At 36.6% G+C, this 24,701-nt stretch overlaps 3 protein-coding genes across 5 annotated transcripts in view; all 3 read right to left on the bottom strand.

Annotated features, from left to right (window-relative positions):
* The window catches only part of LOC147533499 (S-adenosyl-methionine 4-1-methyl-2-pyrrolidinyl-3-oxobutanic acid methyltransferase-like), an 80,815-nt gene that overhangs the window by 35,552 nt on the left and 20,562 nt on the right, over positions 1 to 24,701 (bottom strand). The window contains exons 2-4 of one of the 3 annotated variants that reach the window (XM_086645553.1): positions 23,814 to 24,227; positions 19,846 to 20,103; positions 19,311 to 19,747 (exon numbers count right to left, since the gene is read on the bottom strand). The exons of the other annotated variants lie outside the window; for them this stretch is intronic. Coding sequence (XP_086501679.1) covers positions 19,400 to 19,747; positions 19,846 to 20,103; positions 23,814 to 24,227 — 1,020 coding nt within the window. The 3' untranslated portion in view covers positions 19,311 to 19,399. Of the gene's footprint in view, positions 1 to 19,310; positions 19,748 to 19,845; positions 20,104 to 23,813; positions 24,228 to 24,701 lie in introns of those variants that run through there. 3 annotated transcript variants of the gene reach the window in all.
* On the bottom strand, positions 855 to 2,606 carry LOC147533501 (S-adenosyl-methionine 4-1-methyl-2-pyrrolidinyl-3-oxobutanic acid methyltransferase-like). Its single transcript, XM_086645562.1, has 3 exons — positions 2,150 to 2,606; positions 1,429 to 1,686; positions 855 to 1,337 (listed from the first exon to the last, which is right to left on the bottom strand). The coding sequence occupies exons 1-3, from the start codon at positions 2,531 to 2,533 to the stop codon at positions 960 to 962; spliced, it is 1,020 nt and encodes a 339-aa protein (XP_086501688.1). The 5' UTR covers positions 2,534 to 2,606; the 3' UTR covers positions 855 to 959.
* LOC147533502 (S-adenosyl-methionine 4-1-methyl-2-pyrrolidinyl-3-oxobutanic acid methyltransferase-like) lies at positions 3,157 to 11,090 on the bottom strand. The gene is made up of 5 exons (XM_086646917.1): positions 10,997 to 11,090; positions 7,865 to 8,281; positions 4,837 to 5,094; positions 4,420 to 4,745; positions 3,157 to 3,217 (listed from the first exon to the last, which is right to left on the bottom strand). The coding sequence occupies exons 1-5, from the start codon at positions 11,069 to 11,071 to the stop codon at positions 3,157 to 3,159; spliced, it is 1,137 nt and encodes a 378-aa protein (XP_086503043.1). The 5' UTR covers positions 11,072 to 11,090.

Genomic DNA, 24,701 nt, shown 5'->3' on the forward strand with positions numbered 1-24,701 from the left:
TTTTTTTTTTCTTGGCTTTTGACTTTAATCTGTAAGTTTCAGGTCGCTATGTCTAGGTGTTTAAGTGATGCCAATGCTGGACAACCCAATCTAGAAGATAGCGATGCTAACCTTGCAAGACTCGGAAAGGTATCTGTTGAAATTGTCTTAAAAATGAGATGATATCTAACCTGATTAGTGACCTGCACTATATTTGTAACCTTCGCCTCATATAGCATTCTTGTTTTTTTGGATATAAACTACGATAGTTTTTACACGACATTGCTAATCATCAAGATGTGGTAAGCAAAACAAAAATGATACTCCGCCCGAAATAGTCAGCTGTATTGGCCGGAATATGACCTGGCTGGACTCCTCGGACAGATATTTACCGACAGTCTGCCGCGTTTGCAATTATGTCTGAGGTGACCGACCAGGTCAGATTCTGGCAAATTTCAGCCGGCCATCGGAGAGACAATAATTTTTGTAAAATAACCACCTGATTTGAATCCTTAAAAGCCAACTTAAGTGACCTAAAGCCCAACTAACTTACTTTATTTAAATTCAAATTCAATAAATCCTAAATTTCATCTTCCATGAGATCGAACTTTAGACCTCCGTGTTGCAGAGTGAGTGTTCATCCTCTATACCAAAAGGTGGTAAATTCTCTCTTAACTTAGTTTTTTATGTGTCTTTTATATTCATTTTCCCTCTCTACTTCTCAATTATAGGTCTATATCTTTAGGGCATATGATAAGATGTAAACTTCGTTTTTTTTTTTTGCAAAGCATCCTCCTTTTCTTACTTCATCAATCTTAGTAGGTACAATGACTAAGAAATTTGAACCTTTATTCGTTAAAAAATCCAAAAACGTAGGCGCGTGTTAATGAACCTTTTATTATGCTTAATCTTTCTCCGACTTAACTTCATAATAGCCACAATAAGCCAACAACAGTGCGTTACATATTTTTCAGCAGTAATCATTCTTCAATCGTCTTAGAATTTTTGCATTTTGTCATAGAAATGCATATATTGGTAAGTGTAGTTTTTTCCCTGGACATGCTGCCAGCAACGATTTCTTTGAACCTATAGAACAACTCATCCATTATACTATCCCCAAAACGACTAACCAGTAAAGATTCATATACTGCTCGAATGGAATTTACTACAATGTCAACACTTTTATCCTTGTGAATTACTTGAGTTCCTGCATCTTCGTGATCCCAATAAGCTTCAAAAGTGCTTAGTTGATTAATGATGAACGAACCTTCTGCCTCAATAACACACTTCACTTCATCTGGGGATGGCACATATATAGGCAAGTTAAGCGAATCTAATTTCTCCTCTTCTATCATTCCCTGTTTAAATATAGTTAGCCATCTAATCTGTTTCAAGAAAATAGAAAAAGAAATTGAAATAATATTGTTATACGACATACAAAATGCAGACCTGCAAAACCATGTCATTGAGTGCGTCATTTAGTAGGTCCAAAGCATAATAACACTCTTTGGAGCAAAGATCATCACTTATCCTACCCAAAAACGTTAAAACCATACATCCAGCCGTAACTACTTCCTCAGAACGAAACCTCAGAAATACCCAAAGATCTGTCTGAAATTGCTTTTGGTAAGCTTTTTGAACATCTGTTGGACTTGATTGTGCTATCCAAATGCTTCCTTTGTTACTTTTCTCTATCCCTCTAGGAACCTGCAATGTTGAAAATTTAGGGAAAGTAACTGGTCAATGTGTAATACGTACGGCCAGTGGGCCATGTACGAACACGCACCAATTATTTCAATATTTTGTAGTGGTTTAAAAGAATTGTGCAGATTGATTGAATAATGCTTAAGATAATTACTTCTAATATTTTGTATAGAAAGAACAGGAATTACCCGGAAGACCAAGCTTTTAAATATTTTTTGAAGTTAAAAAGACAATTTATAGTTTTTTTCAGTTGAAAAACCAAAATTTTGTTTTTTCTTTGTTAAAAACTCAAAATTTATAGTTTGTTTGGTTATGGTTAAAAATCCAATATTTTTTGCTTTTTAAGTAAAACAAAAAATTTGTAGGAGTTGTGACAAAATTCCCATAAAGAACCTGTGTACATAAGGAGCTCTGTTGGGCTCCAAAATAGTCTTGTCAAATTCGAAGCTCAAAAAGTTAGTAATACCTGAGAAAGCCAATGAAGGGTGGAGGAAGAATGAACAAAATGGAGAGAGTCAGTAGGAAAAAGTCTTCCATATAATGAACCTGGCATTCCAGCAATGAAACAGGGCATAAAACCTTCTCCTTTGGTTTCACTTTCTTCATCAATGAAGCCCTTCAAAGACTTGAAAAGGGTGTTGAAGTCATTGGAAGGGAGATCGTTGAGGAACACCATCAACTCTGGAGATTCATCTCCTAATTCTTTACATTTCTTGTAAATAGTTTCCATAACAAATGAGACTACCAACAAGGTATTAGGTCCTGAAGAACAACCCAAATCTGCAATGCCTATACTCTTACTTGAGCTGCTCTTCTGTTTTGAGTACATATCCAAGATTGCTTCCTCCATTATTGGTTTTGTTTTCGATATTATTTTCTTCTATTCAAATTTCAAATAAAACTACATTCAGTACATCAAAATGTAAGTGCGTGTATTCGACACTTAAATGTTTCTTGAGTTTACATTGGAGATGCTCAAATTTTTTAAATGAATCACTTTTTACCCACTTTAATTTTCTATTGGAAAATTGGCTTACATGGATAAAAGATACCGGTCTTTTGTGCTCATTGGCAATTGATTTGAGTCGGATGAACACAAACCTAACAATGTTAAAGCTCGACTCACATGTAATAGGTCCAATGGCTACACGTGTTCTATGTCACCCAACAAAAAAAACATGTGCTAAGTTAAAAGAATGTCACACGCAAGGGGGGGTGTGTGAGAGTAATTCTACATGGGATTAATGTCCTATATCAAATTCCACAAATATAGTGTATGTCCCAATTCAGATTTCAGATGTTTGTTTTTTATTTTAATTTACATAAATCTGAAAATCTTGTCTGAATTGGAATCTGGTCTTAATTGGCTGAAAAGATCTCACATATTTTCAGACTTCAAAACAAGTCTAAATGTTCAACCAGTTTCTGAAATGCATCAAATGACACTTATACCCCCCGTGATTTAGAAAAATCTCAAGTCTCATATTCAGGCCCATCGCCGCCACCACCACCAGAGACACAACCACCACCGCCACTATCACAGACCACACCACCATCACAAAGTTCAGGCAACCATCGCCACCACCACAAACCACCACCACAAACCACCACCAGAGACACAACCACCGCCACTATCACAAACCACACCACCATAAAAAAGTTAGACCATTCCACCATCACAAAGTCAGACCACCATCACCAACCCAACACCACCACCGTAAATCAAACCACCACCACAACCACGACCTAAATAAATCAGACCACAACCTAAACAAATCAGACAATCATCACACACCACGAGTACCACCACCACATAAAACGATCACCACCACATAAAACGAGCACCACCACCACACAACACAACCACCACACCACGAGAACCACCACCACAAGGCACACCAGGGCTTAACTTCGGTTATTGAGAGAGACTTTTACTCATCTATTCGAAACCCTCGCCGGATCTGGCGAGGGTTAGGTCGGTTCATGGCTTGCTTCTGTCTCGCCGACTCACACTGTGGGTTGGATGGATCCTCACCTTTGCTGACTTTCGGTTCTTAAAGAGAGAGAGAAGGAGAGAAGAGAGAGAGATGGAGAGAAGAGAGAGAGATAGAAGTAAACAAAACCCTAATCTGAATGGGTTACGGTTTTTTGGCTTTTATTCTTCACCCATGAGAAGTGAAATTAGGTTGCTTTTCCTTTCCTTTTTTTCCAAAAATATAATTAGCGGTATAAGTGTCAATGTTTTAATTCAGATTTAGCGATTCAGATTTAAAAAACAAACATCTAATTCGTGAGATAATTCAGCGAATTCAGATTCAGCCTATTCAGTTCAGCCAATTCAGATTCAGCTAATTCAGATTCAGACACAAATAAAAAAAAACAAACAGCACCTAAATTTTGTAGTGGGCCATGTACGAACACGCACCAATTATTTCAATATTTTGTAGTGGTTTAAAAGAATTGTGCAGATTGATTGAATAATGCTTAAGATAATTACTTCTAATATTTTGTATAGAAAGAACAGGAATTACCCGGAAGACCAAGCTTTTAAATATTTTTTGAAGTTAAAAAGACAATTTATAGTTTTTTTCAGTTGAAAAACCAAAATTTTGTTTTTTCTTTGTTAAAAACTCAAAATTTATAGTTTGTTTGGTTATGGTTAAAAATCCAATATTTTTTGCTTTTTAAGTAAAACAAAAAATTTGTAGGAGTTGTGACAAAATTCCCATAAAGAACCTGTGTACATAAGGAGCTCTGTTGGACATGCTGCCAGCAACGATTTCTTTGAACCTATAGAACAACTCATCCATTATACTATCCCCAAAACGACCAACCAGTAAAGATTCATATACTGCTCGAATGGAATTTACTACAATGTCAACACTTTTATCCTTGTAAATTACATGAGTTCCTGCATCTTCGTGATCCCAATAAGCTTCAAAAGTGTTTAGTTGATTAATGATGAACGAACCTTCTGCCTCAATAACACACTTCACTTCATCTGGGGATGGCACATATATAGGCAAGTTAAGCGAATCTAATTTCTCCTCTTCCATCATTCCCTGTTTAAATATAGTTAGCCATCTAATCTGTTTCGAGAAAATAGAAAAAGAAATTGAAATAATATTGTTATACGACATACAAAATGCAGACCTGCAAAACCATGTCATTGAGTGCGTCATTTAGTAGATCCAAAGCATAATAACACTCTTTGGAGCAAAGATCATCACTTATCCTACCCAAAAACGTTAAAACCATACATCCAGCCGTAACTACTTCCTCAGAACGACACCTCAGAAATACCCAAAGATCTGTCTGAAATTGCTTTTGGTAAGCTTTTTGAACATCTGTTGGACTTGATTGTGCTATCCAAATGCTTCCTTTGTTACTTTTCTCTATCCCTCTAGGAACCTGCAATGTTGAAATTTTAGGGAAAGTAACTGGTCAATGTGTCATACGTACGACCAGTGGGCCATGTACGAACACGCACCAATTATTTCAATATTTCTTAGTGGTTTAAAAGAATCGTGCAGATTGATTTAATAATGCTTAAGATAATTACTTCTAATATTTTGTATAGAAAGAATAGGAATTACCCCGGAGACCCAGCTTTTAAATATTTTTTGAAGTTAAAAAGACAATTTATAGTTTTTTTCGGTTGAAAAACCAAAATTTTGTTTTTTCTTTTGTTAGGATATATGGACCAAGATCAACCGTCCAAGATATATGAAGACGAGGAGGATCAACATCAAGAGATCCGACGACCAAGATGAGTCCAAAATATAGAAGATATGAGATATATCGAAGATATATTTAGGATATCTCTTGTATAGTAATATTGAGTAGAGATTATATAGTTCCCTAGTTTAGTTAGGAGAAACTAGGAACCCTAAACCCTATAAATAAGAGATGGGTTCTAGGAGTTTAAGTATTCGGTTACTAATCAATCATTGTAACGAATCTCCACAATTGTGGATAATAAAGTATGTAGCCGTTCTGGCTTTCTCTGTGGATGTAGGTCGCGATCCTCCGACCGAACCACGTAAACTATTGTGTTACTTATTTCAGTTTATGTCTTCTAATCTACCAACTAACATAAACTTTCACATGGTATCTGAGCAGATTAATAGATCCTCGTTCATGCTTCCGCACTCATCCGACGATTTTTTTTTCTAATCGTTGTGATTCCATTATCAATCCACCTCTTGCTCAATCTTTTTGGGAAGCAGTAGTGACTTCCAAAACCCTTCTTCTCGGAAACCCTAATTCGAAATTATCTTCTTCCAGTTCACTCAAGTAATCAAGTAAGTCCTATCTCTTACTTCAATCGTCTTCCTTTTCCAATCCAAAGAATTACGATTTCTGCTTATCCACATCTTCTCCTACGGTTCCATCAACCGATTCATCAAAGAGCTGCGATACACTTCCTTCGAATCCTCTATCCGATATCGCGTCTTTGTAATCACTTTGTGACGATTTCATATCTGATCACTTTCGTCATCTTCTACTTATCATTGCCCAGTTGCTTATATATGCTTATAATCTTCATAATATGAATCGCACATATCCGAAAGTCCCAACTTCATGGAAGTTGGTTTTAGTGTTTGGGTATAACCTCTTCCAGTCATCCAATATCATCTGGTTGGTGGACATCAAGAGGATTCTTCGTTTTTGGCTTGGTGCCTCTTCCAAGTCAACTTTTTTAAGTTTGGGACCATACTGACTTCTTTCTTTGATGCCTCTGAATGTATTTAACAGTATCACCAGTCCAACTGATGGATGAAATCTTAATCCAAGACATCATCTTCTCTCATCCAAGTTTTTGCAACATTCAAGTTTGTGCATCATCTCCAATTGGTTGACATTCAAGTCCTCTCGTCCCAATCTTTATTATTAAAATCTATCAAATATTTTGGTCGATCTTTTCTCCAATGTATTTTTGCGTTTTCTCGCACCCGTGCGATTTTGTAAGTTGTTTTGTTCAACTTAGCTAATTCAAGACAAGGTTTCATCAGCCTTCCACATCTTATAAGAGGCACCATTAACTTCTTCCATTCAGGGGGAGCAAACTTCCGGTCTTCACTTTTCACCAATCGATCGTTCTCATCGTTTTGGACAATATCTACTAAACCACCAATGACTTTATTTCAGTTGGGTGATGAATCAACAATCTTCGGTTTTTTCTCTCTCTCAATGTCAGTTGAGTTCTATATTTGGTTGGATTTTTATCTCCATTCAAATTTTCACAATTTCCAAACATCTTTCCTAACGATGTGCCAAAATTCCGTCAGTTGAAGAATTTCAAGTCTTCAAGCCTATTCATATTACCAAGTTGCCAAGTCTTCCAGTTCCAAGTTTCATGTTCAAACTTTGAATCCGATCGTATGCAACCAAAATCCGATTGTATGCAAGCAAAATCCGATTGTATACGAGCAACGTTCATCTTTTCCAAGTTCTATCTTCAAGTTGGATGCTCCACATGTTCCGCAGTCCAACTTGAGGGGGAGTGTTAGGATATATGGACCAAGATCAACCGTCCAAGATATATGAAGACGAGGAGGATCAACATCAAGAGATCCGACGACCAAGATGAGTCCAAAATATAGAAGATATGAGATATATCGAAGATATATTTAGGATATCTCTTGTATAGTAATATTGAGTAGAGATTATATAGTTCCCTAGTTTAGTTAGGAGAAACTAGGAACCCTAAACCCTATAAATAAGAGATGGGTTCTAGGAGTTTAAGTATTCGGTTACTAATCAATCATTGTAACGAATCTCCACAATTGTGGATAATAAAGTATGTAGCCGTTCTGGCTTTCTCTGTGGATGTAGGTCGCGATCCTCCGACCGAACCACGTAAACTATTGTGTTACTTATTTCAGTTTATGTCTTCTAATCTACCAACTAACATAAACCTTCACATCTTTGTTAAAAACTCAAAATTTATAGTTTGTTTGGTTAAAAATCCAATATTTTTTGCAAACCTCCTGCAAGTCCTTGCAATACGCAGGGAGCTGAAAACTAAAAAAATTGAATGATTCTAGCTTTTTTACTTAAAACAAAAAATTTGTAGTGACTTGTGACAAAATTCCCATAAAGAACCTGTGTACAAAAGGACCTCTGTTGGGCTCCAAAATAGTCTTCTCAAATTCGAAGCTCAAAAAGTTAGTAATACCTGAGAAAGCCAATGAAGGGTGGAGGAAGAATGAACAAAATGGAGAGAGTCAGTAGGAAAAAGTCTTCCATATAATGAACCTGCCATTCCAGCAATGAAACATGGCATAGAACCTTCTCCTTTGGTTTCACTTTCTTCATCAATGAAGCCCTTCAAAGACTTGAAAAGGGTGTTGAAGTCATTGGAAGGGAGATCGTTGAGGAACACCATCAACTCTGGAGATTCATCTCCTAATTCTTTACATTTCTTGTAAATAGTTTCCATAACAAATGAGACTACCAACAAGGTATTAGGTCCTGAAGAACAACCCAAATCTGCAATGCCTATAGTACTCTTACTTGAGCTGCTCTTCTGTTTTGAGTACATATCCAAGATTGCTTCCTCCATTATTGGTTTTGTTTTCGATATTATTTTCTTCTATTCAAATTTCAAATAAAACTACATTCAGTACATCAAAATGTAAGTGCGTGTATTCGACACTTAAATGTTTCTTGAGTTTACATTGGAGATGCTCAAATTTTTTAAATGAATCACTTTTTACCCACTTTAATTTTCTATTGGACAATTGGCTTACATGGATAAAAGATACCGGTCTTTTGTGCTCATTGGCAATTGATTTGAGTCGGATGAACACAAACCTAACAATGTTAAAGCTCGACTCACATGTAATAAGTCCAATGGCTACACGTGTTCTATGTCACCCAACAAAAAAAACATGTGCTAGGTTAAAAGTGTTGTTCTCCGGTTATTAATCGATAAGTCGATTTCTCTCTGTCTTGGCTTAATTTAGACAGAGTTTCCTTTCTCTAACTTATAGAGAGATAAACTAATAAGGAATAATGATTAATCAATATTCCTTCTTTCGGACTAACCGAGATAGGTGTTAATGTAGTCGAGGCAAGAATAAATTCTCTTTCCTTAAGACATTTTACACCCCCGTAACAGTACCAAACGTTAGGGTGAATGCCTTCGGGATACAACGACTAACCTTTCAGAATTTTAAGATGGTACTTCTATATTCTGAAAGCGGACGAACCTTTGTCAGTATTATGAGCTCTTTGACTAATGCGGATGATCTTCTAGATGCTTCGGAAATTCAGATTTCACTCGAGGCTTCTTTCTTCCTTTTCTAGATATTCTAGTCTATCCAGAACCTCTAGAAAATACTTCTTTAATTAGATATTCTAGGCTAACCAGAACCTCTAATTGTTAGAAGGGAAGAGAAGAAGAGAATGAATTGAATTGATATTCTAGACGACCTATGAAAAACTTCTTTCTTCCTTTTCTAGATATTCTAGTCTAACCAGAACTTCTAGAATTACTCCCTTAATTAGATATTCTAGGCAAACCAGAACTTCTAATTGTTAGGAGAGAAGAGAAGAAGAGAAGATAATGAAATGAATGAAAATGGAGTGGGTTTGGTTGGTTTATATAGGAGTTGAATGGATGCATAGTGTCTGTTGGGTTAAAAGACATATCTGTTCGGAATTAGGGACCAAACATGAAGTATAACTGATTGTTGAAGTCGGTTATAATCTGGGGCGTCGGATCTGGGTGAAAATCTCGGGTGGAACGCCCACCGTCAGATCAATACCGAAATGTGCCCACAGATTTGGATGCGCGTGGTATTCGCTCAAACGACCCCTGATCTAACTTGTCCCGTTTGACGTTTCAGACCCTGACTTAACCGTTTTTTCACCCAAACTTCAAACTCGAATTTCTCATTCATCCGGAATCGGATTCGAGTAATTCTTTGCTCTAAATTTAAGAGCTCGACGAGACGAACGCAATGGCGCGTTCGGTTTCTGAGTTTGACGAGTCGGGTCGAGCCAAAATTGGCTCCGATTCCAACAAAAAGAATGTCACACGCAAGGGGGGGGGGGGGGGGGGTGTGTGAGAGTAATTCTACATGGGATTAATGTCCTATATCAAATTCCACAAATATAGTGTATGTTCCAATTCAGATTTCAGATGTTTGTTTTTTATTTTAATTTACATAAATCTGAAAATCTTGTCTGAATTGGAATCTGGTCTGAATTGGCTGAAAAGATCTCACATATTTTCAGACTTCAAAACAAGTCTAAATGTTCAACCAGTTTCTGAAATGCGTCAAATGACACTTATACCCCCCGTGATTTAGAAAAATCTCAAGTCTCATATTCAGGCCCATCGCCGCCCCCACCACCAGAGACACAACCACCACCGCCACTATCACAGACCACACCACCATCACAAAGTTCAGGCAGCCATCGCCACCACCACAAACCACCACCAGAGACACAACCACCGCCACTATCACAAACCACACCACCATAAAAAAGTTAGACCATTCCACCATCACAAAGTCAGACCACCACCACCAACCCAACACCACCACCGTAAATCAAACCACCACCACAACCACGACCTAAATAAATCAGACCACAACCTAAACAAATCAGACAATCATCACACACCACGAGCACCACCACCACATAAAACGAGCACCACCACCACACAACACAACCACCACACCACGAGAACCACCACCACAAGGCACACCAGGGCTTAACTTCGGTTATTGAGAGAGACTTTTACTCATCTATTCGAAACCCTCGCCGGATCTGGCGAGGGTTAGGTCGGTTCATGGCTTGCTTCTGTCTCGCCGACTCACACTGTGGGTTGGATGGATCCTCACCTTTGCTGACTTTCGGTTCTTAAAGAGAGAGAGAAGGAGAGAAGAGAGAGAGAGGGAGAGAAGAGAGAGAGATAGAAGTAAACAAAACCCTAATCTGAATGGGTTACGGTTTTTTTGGCTTTTATTCTTCACCCGTGAGAAGTGAAATTAGGTTGCTTTTCCTTTCCTTTTTTTCCAAAAATATAATTAGCGGTATAAGTGTCAATGTTTTAATTCAGATTTAGCGATTCAGATTTAAAAAACAAACATCTAATTCGTGAGATAATTCAGCGAATTCAGATTCAGCCTATTCAGTTCAGCCAATGCAGATTCAGCTAATTCAGATTCAGACACAAATAAAAAAACAAACAGCACCTAAATTTCTGTACTCATGGCTAATTAATTTTGAGTTTGATAACAAATAGCTCTAAATGTTTGTAGGGTAGAATGTGGGTTATACTTAGTTTTAGATCTACCTGAAGGAATGAGTTGGAAGAGTAACTTGTTTTTCCATTGCCTCCATTCATGTGGAGATGCTTCATGAGTTCCATGACTTGATTCTCCTTTGGATTTGATAAAAAAAAACCTGTTCGATATACCCTATTTATAGGGTTTCTCAGACTATCGTTCATCGAAGTCAAATTTCAAAAATAAAAATAAAAATAATTCAGTCTATACAACTTGGCCTCTTGGGGTCACATTCCTATCCGATTTTCTTCGAATAATTATTATTTCCGTACACATGTCTTCCTCGTGGTCTTATTCAAGTGAGATTTTTATAGTGTTCCTCTATAGGGCACCATAAATGCATCTTTTAGTAGTATTTATTAATTAAATAAATTTTAGCACAAAATAAATTTTGTTGAATTAGAAACTTCAATGTTCAGCAAAAAAAGATTAGGAACTACTAGGAAACTCTAGTACTACAACCCTCATTCTTCTTTGAACTCTAACCTGAAAAAAAAATCTACTTAAGGGCACATACATAGGTAGAGGGATAAATTTAAATACAATCCTTTTCAAATATCGCTTCTGACTTAACTAACAATCTCATCTTAAACTTCTCCGAAATATAAATATATCAATTGAAACTTTAGCACAACTGGCTTCACAGGTGGGGTTGCTTATGAGTTATGTCAATTTTCATGACAATGACATGGACAAAATTATTTGTACGATGTGTGTCCAACAGTGTCCAACATATTTTAGATTTTTACAAGAAACTAAACGTCAAAGAGATGACAACCACCCAATTTGCATGGCCACGGGAGATGTTTCCAGAGGAGAACCGAATTAGATTGAGGGTGCTTCTGTAAGCACCAGACCAAACGACTGGAAGCGGGCGGCCATGTCATTGATTCGGGTCAATGACCAATGACCCGAGCTCTTTATAAGCACCCGGACAATTAACCTGGGTGAAGTTCACCTCCATTTTCTTCTATCTTCTTGCAAAAAAAATTTCTTTTTCTTCTAAAACAAAATTCATTTTTCTTCCAAAACAAAACTCTAAGTAAGAGCCCATTACTACCGACAACGGAAACCATTTAACCGTGGCCCAATAATTGGAACTGTTAACAACGTTCTCTATAACTGTTACAGACGCCTCCCTCAAGGCTAGTTTGAGGAGGAATAAGTACGTGAGACAAGGAGGTGCCTTTAACAGTTATAGTGGGAGAAAGAAAGAGAAAGAGAAGCTCCAAAAGACTCAATGCTTTTATAAACGCGTTTTAAGAGAGAGGCTTAGAGAAGAGTATTTATTAGGTTGTCTACTTTCTTCCCTCTTTGTTACCATCTTATAGGCAGTGGCGTATCTAGGATTTACTTTGAGGGGGGTCTAAAAAATTACTACGTCCCTTCTAAAAGGTTTGTTTTAAGTACATTAGAAAATCTTAAAATTGGTTACGAAAAATCAACAAATTTTAGAAATTCTAAAAACCTAACTAACACCACAAAAAGTGGTGTTGGGGTTTGAACCCAACCTTCTTAGTCCTCCAAAAATTGTCTTGAGTTCCACCAATCCGTCAAGTTTCAAGTTATGTTAATATAAAGCACAAATTCTCTATGTTCTTGCTTTAGAATTCCAACTGAAAAAAAGATGAAAATGTGTATGACCGTTGTCGAAGCCACGACCACAAGAGTAATAAAGCTTCCCTTCAACCCTTGAGTTAATTATGTTTATTGTTATTAGTAGCAACCTACAAATACTTAGACGGTTAAGATTTTTTTTTTTCATTTTTTTTAATATCAAATATCGTACACTAAATCGAAAAAGTTGAGGGGGGTCTAAAGACCCCCCTAGACCCCCATTGAATCCGCCACTGCTTATAGGTACATAGATCTTTCTCAGTTTCTCCACTCTCATCACCTTCTCTCTTTTCATGGTGTTTTCTCTTTATTTTTACATTTTGATACTGTTCTTAACAAAATGGTATCTGAGTAAAGTGCTTATTTCATCCTTGTTTCTCGCTTAACACAATAAATTTGTTCTTTTGCTCCACACTTTTCTCGCTTGACACTTATGTGACCATGTGCTTCTTGGTTTAATAAACTATCTGTAGATAAACTCTAAATCTAATGAGAGTTGGCACTACCTCTAAGTCACATAGTTGAAGTTCTTTCAGTATCTTTACTACTTGGAGTTACTTGTCTTTGACTGAACTTCATTAAGAGTTTTTAAACTAAACCTCATTTAGTAGCAACCAACACTTATCATCTTAGATAGGGTCATATATGAATTTTAAATTTTTAAAACTAGTCACTTATCAATCAGTGGCAACCCCGATTTTTTTTACTGGGACACATTTTATTATATTATATAGTAAAAAGAAGATACACCATAAATTGTAAAAATAAATCCTTCGTAAATAAATACCATCACAAATGACGGATTATTAAGCTTCATTACTATCCTCTACCGATATCAGTGATTTTAAAAAAGATATTGTAAGATAATATCAAAAAAATGAAGAATGAAAAAGGCATGAGGATAATATGTGATACAAATAACTCTAGCGGAGATTAAGCGTTGTATGTAAGACTTGTGCACCACAAAGTAAATTTTTATAAAAGGATTTAGATGTAAACTTATTACCATCCCGTGTCCCTTTTGATATGAGCTCGTCGAGATTATATATACGATCTTGAAGATGTCTTCATTAAAATAATCCACAAGGATTAAGAAGTCTCATATTTTATGTCCGGTAAGAAAAGATATTTTACCTCAGTAATTGACCCCTCTTCCGGTTATAGAATTAAAAATGAATCTGAATCGGGTCCTCAAGGGTTGTCAAATATTCAGATAGAACAATCATCACCAATTTGCCATATAGAATGATGTTTCAATATATCTCTAGAAGCAATGATACATTTTTAGGTTGTCGAGACATCAGAAAAGATTTGAACTTTTCAAAAAGTATCGTGCCCCCACCAAAAATTTCTCTCAATTTGTTCTATTTTGGCAATGACTCGTTTAGGGAGTAAGCAGGTGCTCATGAAAAAGATAAAAGTAACATATAGAATGGTTTGAATTCATGTTCTTCTGCCTGCTTGTGAGATGAGTTTTTGTTTCCACCTTCTCTAGAAGGAAGTTAATTATAAGATCTAATGTTTCGTGGTGGTTTAAGAAGATTTCAATCCAAATATTTGTCCTCCAAATGCATGAACAAGATCCCCAAAAAGGTGTCCATTTATTTATCTTTCAACAGTGACCCCTTCAATGAAATGTATCGATGACTTTTGGTGATTGATTTGGTGGCTGGAGAATTCTGAGTATGATGAGAGTAGGTAATGGAGTTGCTGAAGATTATCCTCCATATCAGATTCAAATAAAAGGGATTGTCGGCGAATAACACATTGGAAACGGACCGGGAAGTCTTATTGAGTTAATTTGATGCCTTAGTAGAAACCATTGGTTTCAGCATTTGTATAAGGATAGAAAACCATTGTGTGCACATAATAAAGAGACAGGGTGAAAGTGTGCAACCCTGTCTAATTCCGCGTGAAGGTAGAGTTGATTGAGGAACTCCATTACGAAGGGCTTGAAATGAAACTGTCTGGACACACTTCATAATTAATCAGTTTGAATTTCTAATTGAAATCTTGGAGCGTAAGGCTTAAGAACTTCTAGTCTACTCTGTTATTGCCTTAGCCATATCCACCTTAGGGTAAACATATTCCTAGCCGATCTGAATTGGTGCATCAAATGAAAGAGTTCTCTTGCGAGTACGATTTTGTCTGGTCGGAACAAATTTTGTTTGGAACTCTGTAATCCGTTTATCGAGATATGGTCTTAGCTTATTTGCCAACATTTTTATACCACCTTGTAGAGTACATTGCAAAGTGCAATAGGTTTGAGTCCGCTGGTTGTTCAGTGTTTTCGTTCTTTGGTATTAGAGCTATAAATGTATGATTATAAGATGCGTTAAAACACTTCTTATAGAAATGAGGGGGCATCCATCTAGTCCAGGTGATTTCAGAGAACCCATCTTGTTGACCACTTCAAAAAAGTCCTCCAACGGAGGCAAAACGTGTAGGGGTGTTCATTTAGTATCCAAACCGACTGATCCAAACAGATTTCAACGGTTTGGATACCGATCCAATAGTATTCCGGATTGGTTCAGATGTTAAAATGGCAAAACCGAGTGGTTTGGATCGGTTTATGGATTTGGTTGACGGATAACCGAACAAACCGAACCAAACCATTTATTGTTATTTTTTATATATTATATATATAAATATAAATGATAGGAATGATGAACGGTTGAGATTTAATAGTTAAGTTAGTTTCATGTTTGTTAATAACGTAGCTAAATGCATGTGCAACAGAAGTAAATGGCGTGGAGAGTTGTAGCTTAATTCAATAGTTAAGTTAGTTCCACGTTTTTAAGTCGAAAGTGTGAAATTTTATATATGGTAAAATATCACAGGTGGTTCGGTTATCCAACCGATCCAAACCGTTCATGCATAGTTCGGATCGGTAACCGAACCAAACCATGAACGGATTGGTTCGGATTTAGATTTGAAAAAACCGAACCCTTCGGTTTGGACTTTGGATTGGCCGAAAAAGTCGGTTATCCAACCGATGTTCACCCCTAGTAAAAATCAATAACTTCCATTGAGAGAGGATGGAAACCTGCAACCACACTAATAATGGTTGATGAAAACTGACAGAGACACTTGTTCAATACGTTGTCCTTAGGACAAAATTCACCCTGCTCTCATATTGAAAATGCTATGTCAGTAGATAATTGCCCTTAGGATTCAACAAACACTAAGAAACTTTGTAGCACTATTTGTTTCTGATCTTTAAGTTCTTCACAGTATATCTCGTAAGCATTTTCAATATGAGAGCAGCCTGATCTTCTATCATCTAGCTCGAGGTTTTTCCTTTCCCTTGTCCACTGAGCCCCCGGTTTCATTACCTATGTTTGCATTCGAGAGGGGTGACGTATTGCTTTCCCCTGTCCTCTGACCTCTTGGTGACTGTTGCAGAGTATTCGAGACTCTCCTCCATACCTTAGCTGCCCCGGTTTTCGAGCTCTGATTTGGCTCCTCCAAATTCCTCATGTCACCTGTTTGTCTAATTCTTTATTAGCCGGCGGGTTGTCTGAGGAATGGACTAGTACTGTTGCCGCCGAGGAGGAGGTAGCTCGGAATTGCAAATCGGAATCTGGTACCGGAGTTTCTGTCCATAAACTGTTGTTTCTCTGTTATCACTTCCGACTTTGCTCGGATATGAAATGTTGCTCCCTTGTCCACCACCACCTGGAGTTTTGGCATTACTCCATTGGGCTTACATAAGACCTGGACTTTAGCGAAGTATAGGTTGTTAAAATTTCTGGTGTTCTCGTGTATCTCTCCCAGTTCGCCAGCTTCTGAGACCAAAGATCTAAAGATCATTTCCTTCCAGAGATGGAAGGCTAGTCCAAACAACTTGACTTCGATCAGGTTGGGATTGACCGGAATGGCGTTGCAGTTTGCCGTCCATTGTCTTCTGTTCAGGATGGACCTTGTTCTCAGGAGTTCAATTCTTTCCAACCCTCTCACTATTGAGCTTTACAAGAAAATTCGTAACGAGCTTTACAAGAAAATTCGTAACAGAAGAAGAAGCCCAAAAGTTATGTCACGTGATGAAAACATTAAGATTTTTTTGAGAAATCGACTACGATCTACGTTAGTCATTACAAGGCATTGATACATCATGAAGATGTGATGATCACGATAACCACCTAATTTAAACCATAATGAAAGAGGCCTAAAGCTCGACAAATTTATTGGATAAGTCTTGATAGGCAAACTGCTTCCACCGAGACTCGATCCCACGACCTCATGGACTTAAGAGGGGGTGTCCAACCCCTACATCAAAGGGTGGTGGACGAAAACATTAAGAATTGATGCTCTAGAATTTGACATAAAAAATCTCACGAATCCAATGATCTGTACTCTGAAACCTCCGATTTAACGGTTGAGATAAAATAGAATATTATCAAATAAGAGATAATATGCCATTTGTTATTATTATTATTTTTTTTGGAAGACGACTACGATATACGTAAGTCGTGATATTTGGCATTTGATACATCATAGATGTGATAAGCTCGATAACTACCCACTCAAACATTAACAAGACCGGGCCTATATCCCAACAAGACAATGGCTTAAAGCCCAACAAGACAATGGCCTAAAGCCCAACAACATTATTTATACCTTGACAATCTTAATTCAAATAACCGAAGATTCCACCTTCTTTGGGATTCGAATCTGGGACCTCCAGGTCTTTCTGGAGTTTATGTCAACACCTTGGAACCACTTGGGCTACCAACTGTTGACTAACAAAAATAATTTTTATGGCCAATAAATCATTAAAGATATTAAATTATTGTGGTAACCAAGACAATAAAACCAATCGACTCATTCAGTTACGTCTTAGGGTTTATTCATTTAGTTGCACAGTGGAGAATGTAACGAATTAAATCTACGATTATGGTTGTTATATATTAATAAATCTAAAAATGTTTTTTTGTGGATGTAAGTCGAAATCAGGGAGATATCTTTGTCTGAACCATGATGGATATTGGTGTTCACTATGTTTTACTATCTCTCCAGTTATAACATAATCGTTAATTTAACCGTCCTCTTCCAACTTCTTTTTTTTTTTGAACTAAGGTGTCGTTTGGCAACCAAAAGTAGAAGTCATTTTACTTGTAGTAGAAGTTCTTTTGCTTTAAAAAAGTAAAAAAGTTTCAAAAGTATATTTGGCAAAAATGTTACTTATAAGTACAAAAGTCAAAAAGTTAGTTTGGTAACTCAATTTACTTTTGATAATTTTATTTTTCTTTCTCATAGAGATACTTGATTTTAATTGAATTTGTTTATGATTTCCACGATTACTCTCGTATACGAAGTAGTGGTGATATTGGTTGTAGTGGTGGTGCCATGAAGGTATGGTTATGGGATATGGTGGTTGAGGTTTGAGGGTGGTGGTAAAGGTATGATGGTGACAGCGGTGGTGATTGTGGTGGAGGTATGGGTAGTGGTGGAGGTATGATGGTGGCGCTGGTGGTGGAAGTATGGTGGTGGAAGTACGATGGTGGTGGATAAGGTATGCGAGTGATATTGACGGAGTTATGGTGGTGGTGGTAAAGGTGGTGGATAAGATATATAGGTGGTAATGATGGAGGTACGGTGGTGGTGGTGGTGGTGGCGGTGAAGGTACGGTGGTGGTGGTGATGGTGGAGGTACCGTGGTGGTGGTGGAGCTACGGGGTGGTTGTTGTCGAGGTATGGTGGTGGTGGTGGTTGTTAAGGTGTGGTGGTGGTAGTTGGGGTAGGGTGGTGGAGGAGGTGCAATGATTGTTGTGGTGGTGGTGGGGGTAGAATGTATGGTAGAAGTTTAGTTGTGGTAGTGGAACGGAGATAGACAAAAAAAATCGTAAAGTAAAATTCATGAACGTCTCAAAAAAAAGTTACTTTACTTTGAAGTCAAAAGCTAAAAATTTTAACTATAAAAGAAAGTCAAATTTTAACTTAAATGAAGTCGGTAATTTTTGCGTACCAAACTAACTTTTCGCCTTTTCTACTTAAATAAGCAAAAAAGTAACTTATTTTAGTGTTGCCAAACGACACCTAAGTCCCCTTCCAACTTAGTTCTTAACATTTTCACCAAATAAAAACTTTGTTTTTATCTTCTCTATCATTCATTAATTTTTTTTCTTCCTCTTGGCTAACATAGTTTGTGTATCCACTACTAATTAATTTGAGGGCTTTCAACAGGTAAAAGTGTTTGTAGAAGTCATGAACAGAGTAAAATGTATTCTCTCTCTAATTTTTTTGTAAACGAACTACGATAGTCATTATATGATATTGATACATCATCATGACGTGGTGAACATGATAACCACCTGATTTAAACTTTAGAAAGCCACTTAAAGGACCTAAAGCCACCCTAATTTACTTTATTTGAATGTAAATTCAATAATTTCTAGATTGACACTTCCACGAATCCAACATGGGACTTCCATGTTGCGGAGTGAGTGTCCATCCACTACATTAGAAGGTGGTGGATTCTCTCTCTGAACATATTTTTTTTTTTGTATGTGTCTTTTATATTCATTTTCCTCTACTTCTCATTTATGCGCCTATTTTATTTGGGAATGTAATAAGATATAAACTTCCTCCTTTTCTTCACCAATCTTTAGATAGGTAAAGTGAGTAAGAAATTTGAAGCTTTATAAGTTAAAAATCCAAAAAAGTAGGCACATGTTAATGATCCCTTGATTTATTATGCTTGATCTTTCTAAAAGTAAACTTAACTTCATAGAAATAGTGACAGTCTATTACAGAATTTTCAGCAAGTAATCATTCTTCAATCATCTTATAATTTTAGACTTTTGTCATAGAAATGCATATGTTGGTAAGTGTAGTTTCTTCTTTGGAGATGTAGTCACCAACGATCTCTTTGTACCTATTGAACAATTCATCGACTATACCATCCCCAAAATGACTAACCAGTAAAGATTCAGATACGGCTCGAATGCAATTTGCTACAACGTCACCACTTTTATCCTTGTCATGAGTTTCTGGATCTTGGCCATCCCAATTAACTTGAAAAGTGTTAAGTTGATTAATGATGAATGAACCTTCTGCCTGGACAACACACTTCACTTCTTGTGGGGATGCTATATATATAGGCAAGTTAAGTAAATCTAATTTCTCCTCTTCTATAATTCCCTGCTTAATATGATTATAAAGTTACCCTTCTAATCTGTCTCGAGAGAATAGAAAAATAAATTGAAATAGTACTGTTATACGACATGAAAAATATATACCTGCAAAACCATGTCGTTGAGTACGATATTTAGCAAGTGCACAGTGTAACAACACTCTATGGAGCAAAGATCTTCACTTTTCCTACCTGCAAACGTTAGAACCATATGTCCACCCGTAACTACTTCCTCGGAACGACACCTCAAAAATGCCCAAAGATCTGTCTGAAATTGCTTCAGGTAAGCTTCTTGGACCTCTGTTGGACTTGATTTTACTATCCAAATGCTTCCTTTGTTACTCTTCTCCATCCCTCTAGGAACCTGCAAAGTTAGAAATTTTAGGGAAAATGACTAGTCGATGCGTAATATGCCCGGTGGGCCATTTGGGGACACTTTAAGTGAAGGACCAACAATTATTTCCTAGTGGATTCAAAAGAACGGGAATTTGTATATAAAGAACATGTGTACATAAAGACCTCTCATGCACTCCAAAATAATCTTCGCATTTGAGATAATGAGAATGTCATATGTATCGATAGGGTGGTTGCTAGTACACATTGCAATTACAGTTACGTAAGCACCAGAAGCGACTCGGACCCAAAGCAGTTGTTTTGGACCCCGAGCTACAGAAGGATCCAAAATATCATAAAATCCTATAAGCACCTCTATTAATGGGCAATAAATGACGTCAGGCCCCTAGTTGCTGGAACCAAAGTGTTAGAGTATATGATTGAGTGTAAATGAGATGTTAACTAATAGAGAAAGTATAAGCTAAGTGGTGCCTCTAGAAGAATAACTAATTCTATTAAGAGGTTAGTTAAGAAGTCTGTTAAGAAACAAATGTTAGTTAAGAAGTTTGTTAAAGTTAGTTTCTATCTTACTCAAGCTATAAAAAGGCTTATTACTTGTAATCATAGTTAATTCAAGATAAATAAAAGTTAGAGTTTCTTCTTCTTCTAACATGGTATCAGAGCTAGGGTTTTTTTTTCCTTTCTCTCTCTACTGTGAATCTTCTTACGAAACCTAATCTCGATCATTAATGGCGTTTCCCTTCAAAGAGGAATCATCTGGTTCTCACTCTGATAAGAATTCCTTTCTTTCTCCTCTACATGTACTCAAGGTACCTATTCCATCTTCTCCAATTGCATCTGAATCTGCTCCTACTGTTTTTGCACCCTCTTCTACTAGTACTTCTACTAGTTCTTCTCAGTCCTTGAGCATTCCTATTCCTCCTTCTCATGGAATGCAAACTAGACTTAGAAGTGGGATAATAAAGCCTAAATACATTCCAGATCATGTAGCACATTTCAATGTAAGGTATCCTATCCATTCTACATTTCTTTCTTTGCTAGATTCTTGTGAGCCTTCTAGTTTCAAACAAGCAGCTACTGATCCTAAATGGATTCAAGCCATGGAAGAAGAGTTTCTAGCACTAAAACACAACAACACTTGGTCTCTGGTTCCATTTGAACCACACATGAATGTCTTGGGTTGTAAATGGGTGTACAAGATTAAACATAAATCTAATGGCCAAGTTGAAAGGTACAAGGCAAGGTTAGTAGCTAAAGGTTTTCATCAACATGAGGTCTTGGATTATACTGAAACATTTAGTCCAGTTGTGAAGGCTACTACTATTAGAACCATCTTATCTCTTGCTGTGTCTCAATCTTGGAAAATACAGCAATTGGATGTGTCAAATGCTTTCTTGCATGGCATCCTAGAAGAAACAGTGTATATGGTACAACCCCAGGGGTTTATTGATGCTTCTAAACCTAAACATGTTTGTTTACTACATAAAAGCTTATATGGGCTGAAACAAGCTCCTAGAGCTTGGTTTCACAGATTTGGATCTTTTCTTCAATCTCTGGGATTTCCGAAAAGTGCTCATGATCATTCAATGTTCTTCTTCATGAATTTTTCTCAAATTATGGTTCTGTTACTCTATGTGGATGATATCATCCTTACTGGAAGCTCACCTATGTCTTTAAGTTCCTTGATTTCTACTTTGAGCAGTGAGTTTGCAATGAAGAATCTAGGAGACTTACACTTCTTCCTTGGGATTGAAGTACTGGCTGATCCACTTTCTAAGTCTTTACTTCTTACCCAAAAGAAGTACACTCTTGAGCTTCTCAAAAAGGCTGATATGTTAGATTGCAAACCTTGTTCCACACCTGTCTCTGCTGGAAATAGGTTATCTAAGCTTGATGGTGCTCCAATTACTGATCCAACTTTTTATAGAACACTTGTGGGTGGACTTCAATACCTTACTATGACACGACCAGACATATGCTTTGCTGTGAATTATGTGGCACAATTTATGCAGGAACCCACTGAATCTCATTTGCTATTACTCAAGAGGATTCTTAGATACCTCAAAGGAACTATTGACTGTGGTGTTACTATTACTCCTGGTGATATCTCTCATTTGGTAGCCTACTGTGACAGTGATTGGGCTGGATGCCCAGATACAAGGAGAAGTACCAATGGTTACTGTGTTCTATTAGGAAACTCATTGGTCTCATGGAGTTCTAAGAAACAGTCCACTGTTGCTCGATCATCCATAGAGGCTGAATACAAGGCCTTATCTTTTGTCACAGATGACTTGCTTTGGATTTCTTATCTACTTACTGATTTGCAATTTCCTCCTTCTTATCCTTTTGTCATCTATTGTGATAATATTGGGGCTCAACATATTGCATCTAATCCAGTTTGTCATGCTCGAACCAAGCATATTGAGGTGGATTTTCACTTTGTTCGTGACTTGGTGGCTGATGGGAAGCTTGTCATTCGATTTATACCTACAAAAGATCAACCAGCTGATCTATTTACTAAAGGGTTGCCTTCTCCACATTTTGCTGCTTTAAGATCCAAGCTTCAGTCTCTATCGATTCCTCAGCTTGAGGGGGGATGTTAGAGTATATGATTGAGTGTAAATGAGGTGTTAACTAATAGAGAAAGTATAAGCTAAGTGGTGCCTCTAGAAGAATAACTAATTCTATTAAGAGGTTAGTTAAGAAGTCTGTTAAGAAACAAATGTTAGTTAAGAAGTTTGTTAAAGTTAGTTTCTATCTTACTCAAGCTATAAAAAGGCTTATTACTTGTAATCATAGTTAATTCAAGATAAATAAAAGTTAGAGTTTCTTCTTCTTCTAACACAAAGCATGGAGTTTCCTAATATTGACATAAATTTCACAAAACTATAGTACTTCATTATGTAATTAGAAAGTCAAATTTAGCATGTTCAAGTTATAATCTAATTAGGTTGAAATCATTCTCCAACTTATTCTGTCACTAAATCTGATAGTTCCTTCTCTCTTGAACGCACACATTCCTTTTAACTACGTGTTCTCCCTAATTCTTCTCAATAAAGTATTGTTTCTTGTTTATAATAGATTTATTCTTTCCTTTTTTTCTCTTATAAGTTTTTGTTTCTAACATATTTTTACCTTGATACTTTAAAAATTGTAATCTAATTTTTCAGACTCCTCATAAAATATATCCAATCTCTCTTAATGTTGTTTCTTCCACGTAACAAATAAGTCAAAATCATTATTATCATTGTTACACCAAGTTCTTTAATTATATTTTCTTTCCTCGTATTGGTACATTTTGAAAAAAAAAAGTATTTCTTTCAAATGTTTGGATTCTTTATTAGTCGAATTGTCATTTTTCTTATACATAAATTTCTGATAGTATTGTCATTACAAATAATTATACGACATTTGGTCAAAATCCTTATAAGTTTTTTGTTTTGGTGGAAAAAGATAATTAATTTTTTTTTTCTCATCTTCACTCTCTATGCATTTTCCAGAAATACAAATATTTGGGTTTCAACCTAACAAAAAAGAATTTGGGTTTAACGAACACAATGTAACTTATCTTTTTAACATAAAAAAAAACTTAATATTGAGTCTTCGACAAAATTTCCAGTAATTTTTATTATGTAGAAAGGCCCCTTTTTCTAACTTCGCTTTAGGCCTCCCAAAGACTAGGGCCGCCCCGATAAGCGCTTCTCTGAAATTAAGTAATACCTGAGAAAGCCAATGAAGGCTGCAAGAAGAATAAACAAAATGGAGAGAGTGAGTAGGGAAAAGTCTGCCATAAAATGAACCAGGCATTCCACCAATGAAACATGGCATAGAACCTTCTCTTTTGGTTTCTCTCTCTTCATCAATGAAGCCCTTCAAAGACTTGAAAAGGGTGTTGAAATCATTGGAAGGGAGATCATTAAGGAACACCATTAACTCTAGAGATTCATCTCCTAATTCCTTACATTTCTTGTAAATAGTGTCCATAATAAATGAGATTAGCAACAAGGTATTAGGTCCTGTAGAACAACCCAAATCTGCGATGCGTATACTCTCACTGGAGTTGCTCTTCTGTTTTGAATACATTTCCAGGATTGCTTCCTCCATTATTGGCTTTGTCTTTGATATTATCTTCCTCTGTTCAAATTTTCAAATAAAACTACATTCAGTACATCAAAATGTAAGTGCGTGTATATGACCGTTAGAAGTTTTCTGAGTTCGCATCGGAGATGCTCAAATGTTTTAACAAAATAACTTTTTACGCTCTTTAAACTTCTATTTGAGAATAAGCTTACAAATTTTTGTTGCAATAGAATAGGCTTACATGAGTAAAAGATATTCTAGGTCATTTTCGTTCATTGCCAATTGATTTTGAGTTTGAAGATCACAAACCTAACATGGTACTAGAGCTAGACTCACGTATGATAGGCCTAATGGTTACACGTGTTCTATGACATTCAACAACAAAAAAAACATATGTGAAGTTCAAAGAATGTGACACGTGACGGGTGCAGTGAAAATAGTTAAAAAAGATAGTATCCACAAATGTAATGACTAAATCTCTCCCCTCATCACTAATTGATTTTGAGTTTGAATAGCTATAAATAGGGT

The sequence above is a fragment of the Eschscholzia californica genome, unplaced genomic scaffold, assembly GCF_041429995.1.
Source record: "Eschscholzia californica isolate CP2 unplaced genomic scaffold, dmEscCali1.0.p SCAF_6, whole genome shotgun sequence".
Taxonomy (NCBI): domain Eukaryota; kingdom Viridiplantae; phylum Streptophyta; class Magnoliopsida; order Ranunculales; family Papaveraceae; genus Eschscholzia; species Eschscholzia californica.